General features: G+C 36.9%; 1 protein-coding gene across 1 annotated transcript; it reads right to left on the bottom strand.

Moving 5' to 3' along the window:
- Positions 1–1,661: 1,661 nt before the first annotated feature.
- LOC131143717 (hydroxyproline O-galactosyltransferase GALT2) lies at positions 1,662–23,625 on the bottom strand. Its single transcript, XM_058091984.1, has 7 exons — positions 22,713–23,625; positions 13,582–13,814; positions 12,768–13,058; positions 2,971–3,099; positions 2,668–2,841; positions 2,419–2,526; positions 1,662–2,272 (listed from the first exon to the last, which is right to left on the bottom strand). Exons 1-7 carry the CDS (start codon positions 23,620–23,622, stop codon positions 2,066–2,068), a joined length of 2,052 nt encoding a protein of 683 aa, XP_057947967.1. The 5' UTR covers positions 23,623–23,625; the 3' UTR covers positions 1,662–2,065.
- Positions 23,626–25,280: the final 1,655 nt, after the last annotated feature.

Raw genomic sequence — 25,280 nt, forward strand, 5'->3', positions numbered from 1 at the left:
TTCCAAACTCAAGTTGACTTTATCATCTCTAGTTTGAGAAGGGATGTTAGAATATATGTTAGAATATTCTGATTTTATGCTTATTTTATTCTAATTTGATTCTTTGTATTTATTATCTTCCTATTATTGTTTGGCTTCATTCGCATATAAATAGGCTCTCTATTGTACAGTTCTACATATAAAAATATACTGAATTTCTCTTTATAGTTTCTTTCTTTCTCCAGCATTTTGATCAAAGATTTTACTTGAAAAAAGGATGGTGAAGGAAATGTTGTGCAAATCAATGCGCAACGTGTGGAAATCAATCATACAATGCAGCAACCAACGATAAATAATATAAAAACACAATCACACAAATTATATAAAAATAATGTTCTCTATGGTCGGCTTTATATAATATCTCCCTTGAACAGTTTTGCAGTAATTTTCTCGACTTTCTTAATGCTAAAAAAACTCCCGCATAATTGTACAGCAGGTGCTCTTACACATTTCTTCTTCTCCCTAGTGGCTTTTGCCAACCTTTCACTACTTGAGCAAATTAACTCATTCTCCCCATCTCCCTTATCTGCTAGTAGGGGGGTAAGTTTTTGAAATGTCCTCACACTAGCCAATATAGGACACTATGTTTGGTGTATGAATTTTAGATATTGAATTTGAACAAATTTCAAAATAATTTTATATTGCATCCTATCTTAATCCAATACAAATTTAAATTTAAAATCTCTTCAAGCATAAGAAAACAATCAAAAGGAATTGGTGCAATAACTAAATGGTTGTACTGGTATACTCAAAGCCTGAAAGCAGCAGTCTCCACAGATGCACCAACTCGTGTTTTCATATGCTACGTGGGATAACATTCAATTTAGGGACAGTGAAATAGTTATTATTGAAGAAAATAATTTATTTCAAAAATAAATTAGGGCTTAAAAACATAACACTGTTTTAATAAATATATTATAGTTTAAAAAATAATATGCAATGCCATAAAAGAATTAGAGTAGTTATGCACAATTTGAAATAATATCAAAAATTCACAGCCCTCAAAATAATGCCAACTCTTTTCTTTGTAAACTGCTTTATTTATATGCAATTTATTTCTATCTTATTTCATTCATCATGATAAAATAGGAGTTATGGTTCAAATAATAAATTTTTTTCTTAAGTGAAAAAGGATAAATTACTAAGTCACATAAATTTCTTTTAACAAATCATCCAAAATACTCCTAATTCTCTCAATTATGTATTAAAGGCAAGCAGATGAGAACATATGATTCGATTTGGAATGTGCAGAGATTGATTAGGGTGGGAGTACTCGGCTTATTCCGCAAATGTTTCCCAAGCTAATTACCACCCCCTCCCCTGCCCAAAACCACCTTACCCTTCAGCCACCAACACGCACCACTTCCAAATCCAAATCCCCTCCAGAGCCACCGCAACCAGTTGCATCCTCTATAAATTCTTTGGCCCTTCATTGAACAGCTATTCCAACCCCTTGTCCTTCAACATGCGCTCAAACAAGCTTGCTCCCTGAGCCTTCTTCCCTCAAACCACTCAAGCATGGCACTCACAAGAATGTACAAACTGTTCCCCACATCCCTCCCGGAGAGGGAAAGCAGAGCCATCAGTGTCTGTCAGCATTCTAATGCCTACATGCATAGGCGTTTGTAAGGAAAAGAAATTACCATTTCATTTTTTCTTTTGTGCGTCACAGCAGTTAGAAAAGAAAAGGCCTGTAAAACAAAAGACATAAAGGGGAAATACAAGGCTAATTCACTTGAATTGGAAGTCTTGTTTTGCTCAAATCCACGAGTAAGTTGCCGCCTCACATATCATGTACAACCAGCTTCTACAATAACACGCCTGAGATGAAGCCCAATCCGGACGAGATGCCCAATTCCCAGCAATGATAATATACAGCCTCAGTAATTTGCATGTTTGAAAATGACCACTCTTAACTCGCGCTGTCATCTCAAGGCCCACTCATGCAGACAAAAATCTGCTGTGGATTCAAATGAATTGGACGTGGGTACAATAGGAATACCATCTCTGTCACAAGAAGCGCTTGTCATCTGAAGTTGCAGCAATGAGCCCGACCCCTCGCCAACTTATCCCACAGGCATATCATCTGTCTGGGGGACTGATAGTGTGCGGTGTAATAGTCCTCCATGCACCCATACTGACAAAACTTCCAGTTGTGGGAGTACTGGACAGTCGTGGAGCTGTTAAACTGCTCGACCCACATTCCCATGCTCACATCCTCCATCTTGAACAACTGCCATGAAAATGAAGCAGTATGTTATCAACTATCATAGCCATAAGAAGCCCTCAATTCACGTGAAAACAAAAACGTTGAAAAACATCAAGGAGTCCTCCAATAAAGCAGGAAAAGAAAACAATGAATTTTCTTGTCTCACAGACCCTTAAGCTTCGATTTGCATGTTGAGCAACAATAAATTTGGCAATGTCTATTGATATTACATAGCCAGGCCCATTGGCATAGGGAGGATAAACTTCTTCAGGCCACTCCTGTTGCATTAAAACAATAATCCTTCAGGTAGATGGAACCATAAAAAGTTTGGATGGGTATATCATAAATTAACTGTACATTGTTCCAGAGGATCCATGGTGAAGTTCACAAACCACAAAAACACAATCAAACTCTCGTACCTCATAAGTGACAGCCCACTTCCCACTTCGTAGTGGTCGATGCAAGAGATTGAGATTACCCATATAAAGAGACCTCTTGGCAGAGATTCCCTCAATTTCTTTTAAAACAGTGTCCACTCTAATGAAAGTGTCATCATCACATTTCATGATGTATGAGGCTGACACGTTTTGAGCCTAAATGGAATAATTCAAGGGGTAGAATCCAATTCATCATAGAAGCAAAGTTATTTGAATGCAAGAAACAAAAGATTCTCAGATTAAGTACCCAGTAGAAGAAGTCTAGAGGATGAAATGTGGACTAACCCCATACTCACAGATGGCAATAGTTTTAAGAACCACGAGCTCGTAGCGATCCATAAATGGTAAAATCACAATATCACCAAAGTAGCTAGCTTCCTTCTTAAGCACTGCATTGACCTCCTTTCTCGGATTCTACATGTTGATCTTATGGATAAGTAGAAGGCCCAAACCCCATAGAGAAGAACAAGAAAAGGAAGAAAACAAATAAATGGAGGACAGTTCTATAAAGAAGCCAGCAGAGAAAATGAAAAGATGATTGATGCGCACACATATACATTTTCTGTGTGTGTAGTATACACGCAGCTGTGCATTGATTCTATTTATGCATTTACATCTACGTAATTAAAAAAAGAAATCATATTTAAAGCAGTTCAAGTATCATAAGAGGTTATAAAAATCATGTACATCAAGTTGCAATACATGGTACTAAAATATTGTCGATGTCAAGTATACATGAAGGAAATAAACTGCACTACATGGCACTCAAATATTATCAACAAAGTATACATGAAGTAAATGTTTTGACTTTTTAGCTCATAAGATAAATGAAAATTAGACAATATTCCCTTTTTTTATTGGCAAACAACATTAGACAACACTTAGCAACTCAAACTCATTAATTATACCATTCAAGTTGTGGGGTCCCTCAAATACAGCTTACAACCCAATCCAAAGTAATCCATACCAACTAAGGTTGGTACCAAAGTCCCATTCACAGCGTACATTTTTGTTCCAGAACAGGCCGAACTCAATCTAGCAATCTGGAGTAGGGGTGAGCAAACGGTCGATTTGGCCATATTCGGTTAATTAACCAAAAATTTCGGTTAAAGAATATTGCTAACCGAACCGGCCGAACCGTTTGGCCTCACCAAACCGAACCCTACCGAATTTCTTTTTCGGGTAATTCGGTTAACCGAATTTAACCGAGAAGTGAGGGAAGGGGGGAAGCCGGGAAGGTGTATCTGAGAAGTGAGGGAAGGAGGGAAGCTGGGAAGGTGTATCCACTATCCAGATTCTAGACTGATGCGGAGGAGAGGTGGTTAGGGAGACGATTGGGCTCGGGCGAGCTTGAAGCCGATGAGTCGTCGTTGGGGGTGGTTCTTACTTCTTAGTGAACTGGTATGTGCGCGAGAGAAGAGAAATGAGAATGAGAGGGAGATTGTGTGCTGGTGACGATTGCGATGGTGGTGCGGAGCAGTGAGCTCGGATGAGCGAGAGAGAGGCAGTGACTCTGTGATGGCCATCCGACTTCAGAGAGCAATGACTGTGTAGTCTGTGTTGGTGACGATGGCCGGCGATGGCGACGGCGATGGACACAGACGATGGCATCGCGTGAAGATGGAGTCTGATGGTGTGGACTGCGGAGGACCGAGCTCAGGTGAGCGAGAGAGAGGCAGTGACTGACTGCCAGTGAGGGCCTTCTGCGTTTTGGCTTCTGAGAGCAGTGAGAGTGTGAGACTGAGTCTGAGAGTTTGAGAGGGAATACCGGAATAATGAATAACCAGATTTTAATTTACTAATTTATATTTAAATTTTAATTAATTATTAATTCGGTTAATCGGTTAACCGAATTAGTATCCTCCATTCACCGAATCGAAACCCGATTCACCGAAATGTTGGAAAGCATAACCGAACCGACCGAACAGAATTTTTTAACCGAACCGAACCGACCAATTTCGGTCGGTTAATTCGGTTTTCCCCGAATTATGCTCACCCCTAATCTGGAGTTTCAGCTGAATATGTTCCATACGACATTTCTTTTTGTGTAGAATAAAGCATTATCCCCTCCTAATTTTCTCTTTATATAAACTATCCTCTAAATATAAAGTTTCATCTCAAATTTTCATACATACATAAAAACATATCTAATGTGCGGCATTTAGAGCATTAACAGGACAGTGTCCCATTCGCATTCCACGAATCAGAATAGTTCCTCGTTCAAGGTGACTCTCATTCAACATTTAAATATCACAAAATTCAGAAATTCAATTAAAGTCACCAGATTTTATTTTTTTTCTAGCTCTGCCCATTTCTTTTCACTCTTCTGCCAACCAGGGATAAAGTGTTCGGAGGACGGAGGGCACCTCGCCCTCAACCTCCCGTCCTCAGTTGATTATATTAAGTGTTCGGACAATGGAGGGCACCTTGCGATCAACTGCATTGCAGACACTCAAACAGAAAAAAAAGAAAAAGAAAAAAGAAAAGAAGAGTAATTCTGAAATATACAAACATATAAATACATACATAAACACACAGACACACATTTATGTATAAATATGTATGTATTGTATGTTTGTGTGTGCGTGTCCATGTTTGTGTGCCCATACACATGCATGTGCATGCACGCCCATACACATCTGTTTTGTGCAAGTAATCTCGAACAGCTCCAAATCATAGAAAGCTCTCTTACAAAAATCGCATTCCATGAACTGCATTTTGATGTTATTATAGAACTATCGTATTCTGAAAACCCAGCTGCATGTTCAACTTTGCATCTACATTTTCAGTTAAACAAGAAGGCACGCATTACATATGAATAATAACCTACCAAGAATAAAAGCAACATTTTCCCTGTTCTGTAGTTGCATTTCTGTGTGCTTTTGTCTTCCCTTTCTAAAAAAAAGAGTGGGGCTTGTAAATTTGAGCAAGCAACTCACTCTTAAAAAGCACAAATACCTGTGCTAATTACTAGCTGGAGCCTGACTCATCAAGTTTCCAGAATAAACGTTCATCCTTAAAGCACTGTTATTGGTTATTGATTATTTAGTATTGTTTCTTATGCTACTAGCCACTAGGTAAGAGTTAGTGAGGGTATTATGGCCATTGTGGTGTACAATTTTATTATAAACAGAGGGACAGCAATATCGCTGTGATTAGGGCTTCCAATTTGCACAATGCCTTAACACAGTCACAGAGCATGATCCAACCTAAAACCTTGAGTGCGGCAGCCACTGGGGAACCAAGCCCTAAGCCTTTTAACCCCATGCATGTCTGCCCCTGTAGGAGGGTCGTCTACACCACTGCAGAGTGCAGACCCAAAACAACTCTAGCAGTCTTCAGAAAAACCTGACACCACTGCCAGTTCAGAACCCTAAGAATCCCCATAGTTTCATCACCACGCAAAAACACAGCCGATCAGCCAATCCTTATCATCACGACAGACTACTTTATGCACACTCATGCGCCAGGCAGTGCTGACTCCACGTGCCTGCCTGTGAGGCTCCATTCAGCCATATTTTTGGCCTGTACTACTCCTACATTATTCGCATCCCTCTATAGACCATATTATCGATTTTTTTAGTGATGAATGGATTTTGTCCAAAATCCCACTTTTTTAGCTGTTCACATGCGGCAATGTGGGAATGGTTCTGTGGTAGTGCTGGAAGCTGTTTGTCAGTGCTAAATGATTCCATCGGAGCCTGAAACAGTAGCTGTGTTTGTGATTTGTTCCATTTATCTTTTTAGTTGTGTGTTTTGTGAGTTGTTCCAGTGGTAGGTTGTTTGTGAGACTGTTGGGATGAAGTCCATGAATTCCAAAAGTGTGTTTTTTTTTTTTTGTAGCCACAGATTACAACATAGAAATAGGATGAAATTATGTGCTATGGTGTAAGGCTGTCAAGATCTATTTGACAGGGGTTTCAATCTAGATCCAGTGACAAGCAGAAAGAAGTATGGGTTCAAGAAGATGCTTTTATTGTCTCCCTACCATGGAACTTGATGGCTCTGATTGTACAGATATGCATGCATCTGGATGGATGAAAGGATTACGATAAATTGTTATATTATGTAACATTACTTGTATGAACGATCTTTTCATGGAGTACTTTCAATCACAACAAGGAGATAGGAGTGTTATTGCTCTGCTGAGATGTCCTAGACTAGTGGTAATGCAAAGATTCCATCCTTTGCGAATGTTTATTCGCGGGTTCTTCGTGCTTTCCTCTAGACATTCCTCCGCCCCTGTTTCTAGTGTTTCCACCTCTAGCTTCTAGAAGAATGCCTTTGTCACATGGAGACTTTGGTTTTTAACCAAGCAATTGCAAAAGTTCCCAGGGTGGCTCGAGTGGTTGTAGTGGAAGGGATGGGTGTAGCAGATGCTCCCTATGCAAGTGCACTCAATGTAGACAAGGTCATACAATTGAGCAGTGTTAGGATCTTCATAGTAAACCACCACGCACCGCCAATCCAGTCACTAGAAATTCCATTCTTCCAAGTTCAGGAAGTAGGGACCAGTGTATTTACCTAGGAAGCACCCATACTGACACGAGACACGAGTACAACACAGTGATAAGGCGATTTTGTAAAAACAAGGATACGACACAGCCAGGATACATTAGCTAATATAATATATATATATATATATATATATATATATATATATGTGTGTGTGTGTGTGTGTGTGTGCGTGTGTGTGTATTTAGGCATGTTTGTCCTTTTAAATGAAACAAAAAAAAATATATATATTTGAGGTAATCGGCATATTGTGATTCATTTATCAAGTTAACTCGGTTAAGCAAGTAGCAACTAAGCAAGAGGGCAGTGACAGCAGCCAAGTTCCAAATTTAAAGAGTTCCATAACATGATAACAATATTAATACAGATAATTTGATATTAATATTAAATTATTGATATCAATATACCAATATCATCATCCATAAATTTTTTTAAAAACAAATATACAAAAATAGGTGGATAGGATCACAAGTACACTCTGAAGATGCATTTTTTGTGCTTGGGCAGTCCCCCTTTTAACTTACGATTTTTGAAACACTTAACATTAACATCAACTTTAACTTTGTATTTAATCATTCAAACACTGAAACATCAATTTTGTGCTTGGGCACTTCTATAGTTCCGAACAAGTAAAAGTAAAAAAAGGGTAAGGAGATTGAGAAGAGGGAGGGAAGGAGGACGGAGGGATTCACATTGATCAAAGATCTTTCAAGCCTTTGAGAGAAAAGAGGCTAGGAGGATTGGATCACGAGTGCTAGGGTGAGATGTCTGGTGAACAAGGAGGGGCTCAAACAAAGAAGAGCCCTCGAGCCTTTGACAGAAACCAAAATTGCTGTCGATAAAGACTGAGATGTCTGGCGAAGAAGGCTAGGAGGCTGGCACAGAGGCTCAAAGGCTAGGAGGACAGGGTTGCAAGTGCTAGGGCTTGAGACCTTCGACAAAGGATCTGGACCTGCTCATCTCTTCTATGTTTTCTACTACGACTACTACTAGTCTACTACTATTATTATTATTATTTGGTTTAAAGTGGCAAAAGGAGCAAACTAACGTGGTATTTGGCTTAAAATGTGTCCCACGTGTGTCGACTCCATGTCCAAGTGTGTCTTAAATTAAAAACAAAATTAATTTTCCAACAGGTGTCGAACATGTATCCAGCCTCGGGGGTATGTCAATGCCCAAGATGTGTCCAAACACTGACACTCTTAACCCATATCATTGTTTTGTTGGTACTCTTATTTCCATTGCTCTTCCTAAATCTATCTCTAAAGCCTTATTTCATTTTGGGTGGAGAACTACAATGGTTGAAGAGATGTGTGTGTCATAGGATAATGACACTTAGGAACTAGTACTTCGGTAAGTCTATGATTGGTTGTTTCTGGGTGTATATTATGAGTCGTTCCTTTCTGTGGCTCATAAAGCCCATTTTTTGCTAAAGGGTATATTCAAGTGGACTGTTTGGATTACTCTTAACACATTCTACCCACTCATCAAACTTGTCTTGGTCAACTTAGCCAGCCACCAGTTGTCATTGGCTTTTGCATCATTACCTTCCTCCATAGTGGTCTTCAAGCGAAGGTCTATATGGAGTGACTACCTAGGTTTGTTGCTCAAGGGGATTAAAGCATTGGTGTGTCATCTTAAAAACCCTATATGATCTGAAGCAATCTCCCATAGCATGGTTTGGTAGGTTCAATGCAATTGTGCTTCAGTTAGGCTTTTAGAGATATGCGGTAGATCAATTTGTATTTAATCACCATACTACCACTAGTAGGATTTTTCTAATTGTGTGTAGATGTGATAGTGATTACTAATAATGATCATCAAGGCATCTGGAGTTTGAAGTGGTTTCTCCAGGTCCATTCAATGTTTTAAAAGGCTTAATCGAGGCTTTGTCTAAAACGCCTCGAGGCTTAATCTAAAATACCAAATCCCAAAAAGCCTAACGCATTACACACTAAGGCTTAAGCATTTGCACAAAAGGCACGCCTTTTGCGTCTTTTTACTTGAGGCTTACGCATTTTGGGTGTGTGATTCTCAAGTAAGATTTGGCTAGAAAATATTAACTCCATGTTTATATAAAAGGAATGTCATAATATGAGTTGATTTCTAAAACTCTTGAACCTTAACCTTTCCAAAACAATTTATAGTTGTATCTTATATCTTGAAAAATAAATTGAACTTTGCAATGTTATAGCTATATCTTGTCATGATTTACATGATGAATTTAAGTTCGCAATTTTTTTGAATCGCCAACAAGTTGTTTGCAAATTATATTTGATTTTTTTTTTTTAACATTATATTTGTGATTTCCTTAATATTTCTTTATTTTTAAAATATGTAATTTATTTATATATTTTTATCTAAAAAAAAGTCTCTAAAGGCTTACACCTCAACTCTTGAGGGTTAGAGCACCTCACCTTACGACTTCGCCTTTTAAAACATCGCATCCATTAAAATACTTCTTGGGTATATAAGTATCTAGATCTCATACAGGACAATCATGTCACAAAAGAAGTATGCTCTTAGATGAATTTGAGTTGTTGGAATTTGTTAGAATACCATTTTACCTAAAAACTTAAGTCGTTAGGTTGTGGGCCAACAATATACATCAGGCCTCAACACTCTCCCTCTCATGCAGCCCAACAGCACGTGGAGAGATAAACAAACAATAAATAATACCCATATAAGGAATAAGATAATTCTTAACAAACAAATTAATAAACACAGGAAACAAGATTAGATCTCAAGACTTCCTCGAAACCTAGCTCTGATACCATGTTAGAATACCACTTTACCTAAAAGCTTAAGTTGTTAGATTGTCAACCAACACTGTAACTAACTCACTCTTCCTCTCATTGGTGCATTGTCTAGCCTATGTTGCAAGTGTCCATACCATCTAAGTCGTCCCTCTCATATCTTATCTTTTATAGGAGTTACACCTAACTTACCGCGAATATGTTCATTCCTTAATTTATATTTCAGTGTTATACCACTCATCCATCTAAGCATTCTTATCTCGACAACTTTTACTTTTTGGATGTTATGTTTCTTCGTCGCCCAACATTCTGATCCATATAGGATATAGCATAGCTGGTATTATAGCTTTCCTATAAAACTTCCTTTTTAATTTTAAGGGTATTCTACGATCATAAAGCACACTTGAAGCACTTCTCCATTTTACCCAACCTGCTTTAATTCTATGCATTACATCATCTTCAATTTCTCCTTCGGCTTGCATAATAGATCCAACGAATCGAAATCTACGAGTGCTATTTATTTCTTCATCTTCAAGTTTAACTTTGTCTCCAATATTCTTCCTACTATTAAAGAAATAACATTTCATATATTCTTTCTTATTTCTACTTATTCTAAGGTCTCTAGATTTCAAAACTTCTCTCCATAATTCCAACTTGGCCTCTACTCCGCCCCTATTTTCATCAATTAATACAATATCATTTGCAAACAACATACACCATGCAACCTCACTTTGAATACTCTTAATCAGTTGGTCCATCATTAGAACAAAAAGATAAGGGCCCAAAGCAGATCCTTCATGTACACCTATGGTGATTGGAAATTCTCTAGTTTCTCCATCTATAGTCCTTAAACTAGTCATTACTCCATCATACATATCCTTAATGACATCTATATACCTACCACACCCTTTTTTTTTCTAAAACTCACCATAAAACTTCCCTAGGTATCCTATCATATGCTTTCTCTAGGTCAATAAATACCATAATCAAGTCCCTCTTCTTTTCCCTAAACTTTTCCATTAATCTTCTTAAAAGATATATAGCTTCTATGGTAGATCTCCCAGACATAAAACCAAATTGATTTTCTGAGACCTTTGTTTCTAACCTTAATCTTTTTCCAACTACCCTTTCCCACAGTTTCATGGTATGACAAGTTTAATTTCACAATAGTTATTAGAATTTTGAATATCTCCTTTATTTTTGTATATAGGTAGGTGTTTTTCCTCCATTCATCTAGCATTTCCTTAGTTTTTACAATTGTATTAAATAAATTAGTTAACCATATAGTTCCATTATCACCTAAGCATTTCCAAACTTCAATTGGGATGTTATCTAGTCCTATAGCTTTCCCATTTTTCATCTTTTTTAGTGCAAACTTAACTTCATTAACTCTAATTTTGCGAATCTAATTTTGCAAATAAATCTCATATTTTTAGTCTTTTCTTCATTTGTCAAACCTAAGTTTAAGCCTTGTATAAATTGGCATGTTGGGCAGCCAAGAAACAACATATTTCAAAAGAAAAAGTTAACAAAATGAGAATGCTAAGGTAGTTGAGTGGTATTACATTAAAGATATCTATCATAAGTTATGCATAGCATGTGTAAAAGATAAGATAAGGGAGGGACGGATGAGATGGTTTGGGCACCTACGCCAAATAGTGGAGGCATGAGCTACTTACTATTACCAGCAATAGAAGGGATAGGTTAGACCAAAAATAACTTGAAATGAGATAGTGAGGTTTTAAAGACCCTCAAACTATTGGAGGATATTGACCAAGATTGTGTAAATTGGTATCCACCTTGTGGGACTTACGGATTGGTTTATGATTGTTTGCATTGTAAATTTCTTATTCTAGTAGCTATCCTTGCATTTGGGAACATAGAATTGGGACCTTGGATTTGGATCTTTGTGAATTTGGATAAAACATAGTACAAAATTGTATTGAGTTTTTTTCCAAATCCATAGAAATCTAAATCCAAGGCCTGAAATCAATGCTCCCAAACACAACATAAAAGTTAGTGAGGGTATTATGGTCATTGTGGTGTACTTGACATAGATTATAAACAAAGAGGGAGACCTATGGCTTTGATTAGCTCTTCCAATTACCAAAATACTTTTACAAGCACCATCCAGTATGTTCTTAGAAATCATTTTTTAGCTTCTTCTAAAATAGCTTTCAGGTGTAAAATGTCTTAGTCCCATCAAGCAAGCAAATATGCAAAGAATGGCATCCTACATGGAAGTAGTTTTCCCATTGACAATATTCTATTAAAAATATGGAACATTGTTGAAGAAGAAAATCAAACTAGTCGTTGAATTAGGGAATGCCACCAAAAGATTGCAACCCCATCAAAAAAGGAGGGTGGAAGACACACCAAAAGCATGCAAGGAAAAAAAAAGTTCAAAAACACAAACTTCTTTGGAAAATTTATCTTAATACTTGTTTTCAGAAATAGTACTTGATCTTCAAAAGTGCTAGAATGAAGGCAAACTCTGCTGAGCGAAGCATCGTCATCAACAAAGGGCTGGGATGGAAGACATAAGACAAAACAATTTAATTGCTTGAATTCGAGACCAAAAAAAAACCAATGCTGTCACAAATTTACAGCCATTACAATTTTTTGAGTAATTTTAAGTACAATAAGTAAAAAAATGTTTAAAAATCTATTTCCTTCCAAATAGAAAACAATAAACTCAAAGCTGCTCAAGTGATTACAGAAACAGATAAAATTCCATCATATCAACCAACTCTGTAGTTGCTCACATTTTTCTAATGTACATATTGCCATATATGCATAAGATAAACTCACCAATGCAACAAAAAAACGCACTACCACGTCTGCAGATTTGATTGCAGCAGATTGCATCCAAGTTTTTCTAACTGCCATGCGCTCTGCAAAGTGATTTGTAGCAGAGAGAACACCAATAAAAAGTCGAATGGAACTCTTAGGCAAAGGCTGTGCTTTCCACTTAGGCGACATTTCCAGGATTCTCTGTGGGGAGAAACTTGGATGAGAGGTGGGGAGGGATGTAGCAAAAATTGAATGAACATCCACATCACCTTTAATTGCTAATCCTGTTGCATCTTCAAGAGTAAAACCCTGTGAAATGCGAAAGTATAACCAGAAAAGCCATTTAATGTTTGATGCATAAACCATGCAATTGAACAAGAGATAGCATCATTCATGAATATAGAAGCATATTCAAAGTCAATCAATCAAGAACCAAGAAGACAGTGTAGAAAAGAACAGGTGGAACATAAGCAGACTCTGATCTGTGGAAAAGATGACACCAGATTTCCTTTTTGCTTGACAAGAAGTCAAGAACACAATAAAAAAATTCATCACTATCCTACAACTTAACATATAACCAATTAATATTAGCAACACTATAAACTTTTCCCTTCCCAACCATTTCATGCATGTCAGACAACTAAAAAATAATGAGAAAGTATGTAACAGGTTCAGGTCATTTGCTTTGCCAATTCAACTGAGTAAATTCCCGGGTAGATAACATTGAACGATCATGCATTTGTGCTAGAAGTCTTCACATATAATTAACAGAGCTATAGCTACCACAAGGGATAGACCTCATAGAAGTTATTTCTCTTCTCAAGTAACATACCATCCGATATGGAAATGAAGTCACATGGCGACCACCAACATTTATATGGTACCCATCAACACCAGCACGCAAAGTCAGGATAAACAGTCTACCCTCAATGAAAGGAAATGGCCACGTTACTTCCGGTTTCTGCTCACGTCCTATAAATCGCTTGAACCATGAAGTTGTCTTTGACTCTTTCGAGTCTATAATATCATTCCGCATCCATCTTTCACATCTCCTGTATCCATCAACTGCCAATAAAACATTTAGAACTTCAAGTCATATATAGAACCGTAAAAGAAACAGACTTAAAACTAATCAATTATTTAAGAGCGTGCAAAAAAGCATTAACATGTAAAAGAAAACCATTTCAAAAAAAGGCCGGTCAAAGTTCTTTTACAATAATCTTCGTTTGGAAACTAAATTACAATCAGCAGAGCGAGTTAAGTAGGTTAAATGGCAAATTTGTATAAGGAGTCGCAGAAATATGAGCAATTATCAATGAATGTTATTGGCCAAAATTTTCAAGAAAACAGAGCATGGAATTTATCCATCAAAAAATCTAAGTTTCTCTATAAGCCCAAACACGAAGTTTGAAATCTATAGATACGTTTTGAGCTTGCCCATGTTAGTCTCTCCTCGATCTCTTTTCTTTCTTCTATCCCTTGTGTTCCCCATTATTCAGTTCCTGCATTGTGATATGCAAGCACAAACCATAGCATTATTTCTTTTCTTCTTCTCCCTGCGCTTGCTGTTGATTTTCTCTTTATTTCGTGCTTCTCTGATTATATTCTTCATTTCCTTCTGCTCCTCTGATTATGTTCTCCTTTTCCTTTGAAAATATTTCTACATGTTTTTTTTAAGAAACATACTATAACCAGACATTGGTCTCAAAACCAGAATTATATGAAAACTAGAAGGGCTTGTACTACTCAAATTCTTCATATTAGATGCCTGCATTCACTTGGCAGCACAAATCAAAGACGTAGCAGTAGGCCATCCTAAAAGCAAACACAATATTTCTTTAGCATCAAAGATGGAACAATGTAGCCTGCATCCAACATCAAAGGCACAAGCCTTTAATAACATACTTGACATTAGACAGCATGAGCAGTTCTCTTCCCATCACAGGTCGTCTTTCATAACAAATATCAGATAATTTAATTAAAAATGTGTATGCATTCGTGACTTGTGAGAGAGAGAGAGAGAGAGAGAGACAGACAGAGAAAGAGGTATGCTTTTAATTATTTATGGAAGAAGAGTGCTGCATGAGAGAGGGAAAACCAGTCTGAGTTCAAATGGTAACTCTCCAACCACCGTACAATACATAAACTACTTATACACCCCCATATTAAAATAAAACAAATAATTAGAACATAACCCCAAAGGATCTAAAATATTCAAAATAGCCCTAAATTAATGAAAAATCCTAAAATATTTAGATTTACCAATTCAAGACAAAATCCTAAATTTTTAAATCATCAAATGGAACATGTTTGCCTAGAATTATTTGCAAGTGATCCTCCATCAAACTCCCCTTGTCAAAGCAAACTCAACCTTGAGTTTTACAATGGTGCAACTACGGTGGGAAAGCATATCTGCAATGCATTCAATTTGTAATTTCAATTTATCCATTTTCAATGGACATGCAAATATCGACAACAAATTGCTGAAACTCTATTCAAGATTCCCAATCTCAATAAAGTCAGGTAAATTCCACCCGTGGTCATTGAACTTTTAACTTAGCTTCATTTCGGTCACTAAACATGAAAATATTTTACTGAGATCACTATAAATTGTGTCAACGTCCATCATTCCATCCAAAATCAAGCAATTCAATGGAAAAGAAACATTTAGCCTCCCTTCCCCCCCCCCCCACCTCGCCCTTTCCTCCCTCCCACCACCACCAGTGGCCGTTGTGGCTCCTTTTGCTGTCTATCACCACTTTTGCCATCTCAATCACTAAAGTTTCTAACAAAATCACCTTTCACCTTCTCGAAATTGAGACATATACTTACAAAAAACAGGTTGGTATTTGGAACCAATGAATTGCACAATGTTGTAATAATGTTTAGACCCCACTAAAGCGGTGCAAGCCACATCGTTCGCATCCACAACAGGGCATGCCACTCACTTGCGTTACTCCAAGTGCTAACATGGTAATTCTATAAGCAGTGGGTTCCACATGGAGAAACCATTCCTCCTAAGTCTCTCTCCAACTTTGAACTTCAAAGGCTCTTTCTTCGATAAAAGCTCCAATTTCACCGCTCCAAATGCATACAACACTGCCAAGCAAATCTTGCCATTGAACAAAACCCCATGACAATGCACCGACATTCCACAGGACCCATTTTAATATAGGCACCCGGAAGCACTGCCCGCCCACCCCGACAGGAGAACTAGAGCTCTAACACCATATGATATGTGAGTTTACTGAGTGCCCATTGCAGAAACAAGGTGTCCACCCAGTTGCCTAATAGTCGTAGCACCATACATGTTGACTCATAGTAATAGTGTCCCAACTCAGGGTCGCGGTGGCTGTTTGGTTTATTTGCCAGACAATTCTCCTCCCACTCCAGTGATTGGTCCTTGGGGCACTGAGATGTCCCCTTAAGTTCAGGTTCACTGTTGGAGGCAAGATGGACCTGTAACTGCCTCCCTCTTGTAAATTCTCTCTGTTAATGATATCTTCTTTTGTTATAAAAAAAAAATAGAGGCTCTCCACGATAGTATTGGTCCCCTTTTAACTTTTTTCCAGTATTGCTTTGCTAAACCAAGAAATTTTGATTTAGCTAAATAGTTACCCTTGCAGTCAGACAGTCCATACAAATTAAAATAATTCTCCATGTCATCCAACCAATAAGAAAACCTGAGAACTGAACAACCATCAAAATAAGAAAGACACCTAGGTTTCATCAATTGTGAGAATTGCCAACAAGCAAGAACTAGAAATGTGGAATTCACTCATCATTTTTTTTTCCAACGAGAGAGTAAATATGGACTGGTGAAAAATTCAGACGAGTACTTAATAGATAAGCAACATTAAATCAATTTCGGTGGATTCCAAGTAATGCAATTTTGTGCAACCTTACGAAAGGTCCTTAGATGCTTATAGATGCTCCACTAATATAACTTTGATGAATGGTGCTCTAGCACTGAACTTATCCTTCCAACAACCAAAGTCAGATTTCTTCAGACCAACATCAAAATCACATGAAGGAAAGCTAATTTTTTGCAGTAAATCTCAAAATATAGCAGCAGGGCCTCAATCTGAACGCTGGCAGACCTTTGAGATTCTGAAATTTGTGTTGGCAGTCCAATATCTCAAGCTAACTTCCCAATTTCTCAAGTCTCCACAAATATAAAGCCTACAAATGCAGCAAATAAAGTCTGAATCCAGTGTTGGTAATGAAATAATCCTCCAAACATGTAACTTGTGCTAGCTCTTGAATTTTCCTCAATTCAGCTTCACAATATCAGGGGAAAAACCAAAATATCACATTGGAAACAATTTCTCATGAATCTGGAGGCAGGTGAAGACAGGAAGATTTCTCACTCAGATCACCGGCACACAGGGGTGGTGGTTTGAGTGATGGTGCTCCAGCTGGTGGAAGATCGAGGGGCGGTGGTTTCAGTGATGGTGGTGGTGTGTCAAGAAAACTTCAGGAAGTTGGCAATTCTGAGGGGTAGATGGCTGGGTAAGTTTGTGGTGGCACATGGGACCACACCTCTTCAAGTGAACGAAAAATTATAAAGGAAAGCCTTTTGGAGGGTTCTAATTCTGACAGTGAGGGAGGTGTTGTAAAATTATTGTAGGAAATTTGATTTTTAAAAAAAAATGCAGGCTGATGAACAGTGGCTACACGGTGATCATGGTTTATGGGGGAGAGAGAGAGAATTGAGGGGCAGAAACAGAGAGAATTTGGGTTTTAAAAAAAATTTGCAGGCTGATGAACAGTGGCTGGTGATCATGGTTTTATGAGAGAGAGAGAGAGAGAGAGAGAGAGAGAGAGGGAGGGAGAATTGAGGGACAGAAACAGAGAGAAGAAGAAGAAGAAAGAAGAAGTGAACAAAAAATTATAAGGGAAAGCCTTTTGGAGGGTTCTAATTGTGATGGTGAGGGAGGCGTTGTAAAATTATTGTTAGAAATTTGGGCTTTTAAAAAAAAAAAATTTTGCAGGCTGATGAACAGTGGCTGCATGGTGATCATGGTTTATGAGAGAGAGAGAGAGAGAGAGAGAATTGAGGAACGGAAAGAAGAAGAAGATTTGGGTTTTAAAAAAAAATTGCAGGCTTATGAACAGTGGCCGGTGATCATGGTTTATGAGAGAGAGAGGGAAGGAGAATTGAGGGACAGAAACAGAGAGAAGAAGAAGAAAAAGAAAGAAGAACTGAACGAAAAATTATAAGGGAAAGCCTTTCGGAGGGTTCTAATTCTGATGGTGAGGGAGGCGTCGTAAAATAATTGTTGGAAATTTGGGTTTTAAAAAAAAAAATTGCAGGCTGACGAACAGTGGCTGCATGGTGATCATGGTTTATGAGTGAGAGAGAGAATTGAGGGACAGAAACAGAGAGAAGAAGGAGAAACAGCAGGAACCACCCCGTGGGGGGGGGGGGGGGGAGGAGAGAAGCTGAACAGCAATTCTGATTCAAACAATAACTGTCAAATATCTTAGAAATCAGGTACTTATACAGTTATACTGACTACTAACTAAAACAAATAATTACATAAAAACCCCAAAGTACTTAAATATACCAAAATAAACCTAAATTAACTAAATTTCTATAATAACCAAAGTTTTTCCCAACTAAAATAAAAAAAATAACCTAGCTACATTATAAACATCTGAAGTTCTCCATTGGTGGATCTCCATCAACATGATAAGATGAAAATTTCAAAAGAATACAAATTAGAAGATACTATAATAACAAATAAAAATCACTCATTATCTTACGATTATTTAACGTAATAGTTATTTTTTTAAAACTTACTCTTTAGTATGCCAAGAATAATGTTGTCTGTGAAGGCTGAAACCTTGTTTTAAAACCCAGACCAGTGACCAACCCAGCAAGGCCATCACATTGGTGGGTGGTTGAACTGGAGATGTCAGCATTTATTTGATAATAATAGTAACAGTAGTAGTAGTAGTAATAATAATAATAATAATAGAAATTGAAAAATGCTATTATGTTGTAACTACTAGCTACTAACTTGGATAATAATAACCGAAGGTTTGAAGCCTCTTCTCTCAAAGGCTTTGAGGGATGTACTTTCCAAAACATATGGCGATTCTCTGAGTGTAAGGCGACTCTCTCTCCCTCTCGAGTGTACTGCAGAGGCGAGGAAGTCTAATGGTTTTTGTCTTCATTATCGTAAATTTGAGGGAAAAAAGATTTATGCTTGTCAAAAGGCAGCTTGTATGGGTGCTGAAATGAGGAAGGTGTTTGAAGATAAGAGAGAAAAATCTGGTGAGTCAGTGGCAAAGTTATTAAAGAGAGATTCTAAAGGAGAGTTTAGTATAGTGGAAGATTCGCATCTTAAGGAGGCTGGGTGTAGTTATGGGGTAAGTAAAGAAAAAGAGGCAAAGATATGGGGGAACTTCTCAGATTCAGTAAGTGACAATATTTGTGAGCTTGATTGTGGTGGGGGGTTGTTGTTGGATGAGATTTGAGAACCATGCGGGTATGCTTTGGATCTTGTGAAGAGATTGGGGATTTATCTTAAGTCCATCCACCCCCATTGGAAGGACTTGATAACGATGATCTGGTTAACAATTTACAGTGAAAGGATCGAATTTTGCCTACACCTGTGGGGGAGGTTCCTAAGAAGGACTTAGAAGCACAAAATCTTTAGGATAAAATTGGCTTAAAGTTGACTGATTTTGGAGGAAATTAAGTGTGCATGAATGGTGGCAAAAGTCGAAAGTTGAAGGGACAAAGAGTATAGCAAAACTGAAGAGCTTGGTAAATTATGATGGAAAGGGATTGAAAAGGGGTTTCCTTGGTTAACATTATGCAGTGTTATTTGTTAAGGGGTTGACTAGTGTTTTTTGTTTTTGTTTTTGTTTTTTCTTTTTACCCTTTTTCCCTTTTTCTTAGGGGGTTTTCTTGTTTCATTTGGTGGAGTCTTGTCCCAGCTCATTGTATCTTCCTTCCTTTCTGTCTAATATAGCTTTTTTTTTTTTTATCAAAAAAATATATATGGAACAAAATTTGTCAAAACTTTTAAAGGTTGGTCAAAATTCTCAAAATGCAATCTAAATGGAGCTTTTTCTCCCCAACAAAATTTTTCAAAACTGAAACTTCAAACTCAAATTATCAAAATCCAAAATGCTTTATCAAATTGATGAATTTATCATATTGGAAGCATTCTTCCTTTTTTATATAAACAAAGAATTGTACTCAGAGAGAAAAGAAAAGGGAAACAAGAAGGAGGTTAAGGCAACCTCCTTTAAACAAGGAGCAAGGAAAAAAGGAAAAAAAAAAAGAAAAAAAAGAGGGGGGAGAGAGAGAGAAACAAAACCACTACTGAAGAGCAATTCATCAATCTCTTTGTAGGTTAGCCAAAGAAACTCCTCTAAGGTAGTCTTTGGTAATTGAGAATTGGAATTGGAATGGTCAATTTTGATTCATAACATTTGCTTTGCAGGTCCATTCCATTCTGCGTAAAATTCCCCCTTTAGCCCACTTTTTGATTCCAGCCACTCAGCTTGGAATCAAATTCAGATTTGTACCACAATCATGACTATTAAGAAATTTTTACATTACAATCGTACTCCACTCGCCGACGTGCATACACATATACATCTCTATGTAGAACAAACATCAATTAATGAACTTAGGCATAGATATATACATGCACGCATGCATACATGTACATGCATATATACATATGTATGCATAAGATATCCATAGATTCCATACACCTACATCCACCTACCCATACACATGTGCTTACATATAACGCACATAAATACACAAGTATTATACATACACATATACACAAGTATTAAAATATATATATATATATATAATATTATTTATACTATAATGCAAAATTATATAATATATACTACACGCTAAAAAATAATAGTAATAGTATGATACCATTGGATATAATTATAATAATTAATTTAATAATATTATTATTATTACTATAAATATAAATAACATCATTACTATTATTATATTTAATGATATTATTTTATTAATATTTATTATATGCAATATGATAGCCGACCCCACTTAGTGGGACTAAGGCTTGGTTTTGTTGTTGTTGTTGTTTGTATTTTATTAATATTTATTATATGCAATATGAATAATATTATGATATTAGAATAAATAAGAAAACATAATAGAATATTATCATATAATAAAAAACAATATTGTTATTGTGATATAATTATTGATCAACATACTATAATAATTTTATAATCATCAATTATCATATTATATTGTTTATATTATTTATTCCAGTTGCTTCATAAGAGAAGACCTAATAAATAATATGCCATGTCACCCGGCGTTTGTATCCTTTGATTGAGGAGTGAGGAGATTTTTCACATTTGTCTCTACACCATCCCTTCACTTTGGCTAGTTGGAAAAGGTTATTTGGCGTCTGTGGTGAAAACTAGGTCTGAACTTCCACAAAGAAGGCTTTTTGTCCTCTATTGAAGGGGTTTGGTAAGGGAAAGGATAGGAAAGCTTTTGCAGCAGTGCACTGTTATGGCAATTATTTTATGTGTTTGGTTGGGGATGACTGCCAGAAATTTTAAAGGTGCAACTACTTCTACAAACTTTCTTTCAAATAGAGGGGTGTTTCTTGTGTCATCGTGGTTTTGGCAAATGGTTTCTTTCATGTTTCCCTCTAAGACTTAAAACAGGATTGGTTGGCTTTGCTTCATTGAGATGTCTTGTATTTTTTTTTTCTTTAATCATGTAGCTGTATTCATTTTGTAAAGGGAAGGCACCTTGTCCTCCTTGCTTTTATTTACCTCTTTGTTGCATCTTTTTTCCTTTTCTAATACAATTCTTTGTTGATCAAGAATGTTTAAAAATAAGAAGTAAAAGAAGAGCAAATAAGAGGGGAATAGACCATTCCGTTTCAGATTCTTATCTCTGCCTGTAACAAAAACTACAACACGGTTCTAATTCAGATTATAGGTTGAAACAAATGCAAACGGGGAGTCAGCCTTTCCATTTTCAATTCCAGATCATTCTGATTCCAATAATGATTCAGTCATTAACCAAATGCCACTTAAAAAGACCGTCTGTAGAAAACTAAAGACAAGCAAGAAAACCACCCAACACCATATGAGATCAACAGCAGTTATAGAACCCTTTAAAACATAAAATTGTGCTCCAGCCAAATGTAACAAACTCACAACAAACATAGCACCCCTTGAAGAAGCATTACCTCCCTACTCTTATTCACTGGAGCATTCTTAATCCCAAATTTTGAAACTCCAATAAAATTTTGTTCTGCTGAAAATTTTTTGATAAGTTTTGTTAAGTTTTCAATAAATCTTAAACAATTCATGAAAATATCACAAGGAGTTTCAAAATTGAATATTTCCCCTTTTCGCATTGAACTGTTCTTCCCTTGTGCTTCTCCTTGGCAGTAACAAATGCTAATAAGGCACAATGCTTTCAAGCAAGTCTAACTTTCTCCCAGTTAATTGTTTTTTTTTCCATTTTTTTTCCAAATAAGTGCGTTACAAGAAATTTTACAAGCCCATCTTACATAATACATCTGGGACACTTTAAGGTGCAGAATGCCAGATGCCTTCTGGGATGTATCTATAAGCATCAAGAAAATGCCTCTGCTTTTCAGTTGATCCAGTTGTCAAGGCTTAAAGCAGTAGCCATTAATATCAACATTTTACAAACCCTGTTGATTAATACTCTTGTTATGGCCTCACCAGTGTTTAAAAATCTACAGTAACTAGAGAAGACATATAAATGATTTTTATAACTACTTCATTTTCCTGCATGTTCTGAAACATTCAGAGTCTCCCAGCTGCTACCCAGATAAAATAAATTCATTTGCCAAGACCACAAATGAAGAATCTCAAAGCATATTGCACTGTTGACAAAGCATGAAAAAATTGTGCAAAAAAAATAAAAATAGAAAGTTGGATAAATCTTACCCAGCATGTCATCATCATTCTTAGGTGATAAACCATCACACCTTTGAGCTTTACCCCATTGCATCCTATAACATGTGTTGTGCTCAATGACTGGTCGATGACTCCAATCTCCTTTCAAGCGAGGATTTAAATGCAAGATTTTTGGTGGATCCTCTCCATCTACAGAGTTCAACCCCTGCAACTCAACCATAAATTGTGAAACTTGAACTAGTGCATTACCTCTTCTCAATTTTGCAAGCTGCGGCACAAACTCTTGATGAGAATAATGGGGTGTCCCCACCACCGTAATAGATGACCCTGCAGCAAGCCCACAAGGAAGAAACATAAGATGGTCAACACTTGCCAATTCTTCTCCACCCATCCATAACCCTGAAGGGCACATTTCAGGCTTCCCCTCAAGTATGGAGCTCTGCCCCCTTTCCTTTACAGTAAAATTGTCAACCTCTTCCCATGCCTTCAAACCAAAGGTCCAAGCCTCATCTGCCATTCTCTCAAGAACTGACAAATCACTAGTCCTATTCCTTCGCCTCATAATCTCACCAGTTATTCGACCATAACGGTGCTGAAGAGGCTTTATAGGCTGTGACCCACCTTTCTCCTTGTGCAAGGACTCTTTTCCGGGCATTGATGGAGTATTCTGGTATTCATTATCTTCCAACTTCCTGTGAAATGTGTCCTTATAAACAGAACCAAAGTATGGTTTGCTTAGATAGTCATCCCTAACCTCCCCCACCTTGGATTCATCCATGCCAATAAAACCATCATCCCCACTCAGCATAGTAGCAATCTCAAAGAACTGAGGAAGCTTAAGGGAAATAAAAATCAAGTATAATGCCGCTATGCCGAACAATAAATGTGACAATTTGAATCTCCTGGTGCCGGAAGGTTCACTTTTCGGCCTCTTCATCATTCAAAATCTAACAAAAACCAAAACTCTTTATAACTAACTACCAAGAATGCTTTAAACCCATTTATATAATTAATTAAAAAAAAACAAATAAAAAGTTTGACAGGCGACAAAGCAGAGTTGCAGACAAAGATGGAAACTGTCAAATCTTCAAAACCATCTCCGTCTTCAATAAACCAAAAAAATCAAGAAATCCATTTTTAATCTACCGATAGAGATCAATAACATTAAGCCCAAACGTGGCGGGTGAAAAACGAGTTATATTACAGCATTATACAAGAAAGAACTCGAACCTCTGCAGACTCGGAGATCAACTTCAACTTCACAAAACCACCAAAAACTGCAGCAACTCAAAGCCCAATTGTCAGAAGACACACACCAACAGCTGAACGGCAAGCCCTGCATTCGTCAGCATTTCACCCAACTCACCAGCATTGTCCAAATGAAACGAAAAAAAAGGGCTAAATAGTTCAATCATAGAGCATAGCAGTGACAAAAAACCCCAAATTTGCAACACAGAAAAACCCTAGCCCTTCACTGTGTACTCGGTTTTTTTTGGGTTCGGTTTTACCCAAAACCGAATACTGAATCAAAACATATCGGTTCTTATAATTAAAAATCATTATTGAAATTAATAATAAATAAACGAAAATAAGCATAAAGTAATGAAGACAAGCAAAATAAATAAATAAATAAACAAGAAGTGAGACCGGATTTATATGGTTCAGTTTATACCCACTCCACAAGCTGATGATATAAGTAATCCACTATATTAAGAGGAATTACAATATGTATCTGGGTTTACACAAATTTCTCAATATCTTACCTTATATAAAATATCTCACTCTTTTCTTTTCTTTCTTTCTTTTCTCAGTTTATGCGTATTTTTCTTCCTGTACTCTGCTCTCTGCTCACTTCTGCCTATCTTGTGCATGTATTCTTCTCTACATCTGCTCCTCCTTATATAGTCGTTGGAGGAGCAGAGGAAAAATAATTGAGTGGAATTGAGAGAGAGAGAGAGAGAGAGAGAGAGAGAAGAGGGAGACGAATAGAAGAAAACATGGGAGTGATGTGAGAGGGGGATAAAGAGGACAATCATCACTTCATTCACAACACCGATAAGATTTTTATTTATTTTTTTCTTTCAAGTGGCCATCACTATTATTGGCAACTGGCAACTATCATTTATAAACTGTCAAACTGTCTGTCATTTATAACACTCTCCCTTGGCTGTCACTCATATATTAACTTATGTTATTAAAATCTTTATGATGTCTCATTCCGATAAGATGTACTAGTCTCTTGAATGTTATAGTTGACAAAGTCTTGGTGAATAAATTTGTTAGATTATCACTTGATCGAATCTGTTGTACATCTATATTACCATTCTTCTGTAGTTCATGTGTATAGAAGAATTTCATAGAGATATGTTTTGTTCTGTCACCTTTTATATATCCTCCTCTCAGTTGAGCTATACATGCGGCATTGTCTTCATATAAAACTGTTGGAATATCCTTAATTGATTGAAAACCACAATTTTCTTGAATATAAGAAATCATTTATCAGATTCGGATGCATTCTCTATTAGCTTCATGAATAGTTAGTATTTCATAATGATTGGAGGATGTTACTGTAATCGTCTGTTTCACTGATTTCTAAGA

Source organism: Malania oleifera, chromosome 12 (genome assembly GCF_029873635.1).
Source record: "Malania oleifera isolate guangnan ecotype guangnan chromosome 12, ASM2987363v1, whole genome shotgun sequence".
Taxonomy (NCBI): Eukaryota; Viridiplantae; Streptophyta; class Magnoliopsida; order Santalales; family Ximeniaceae; genus Malania; species Malania oleifera.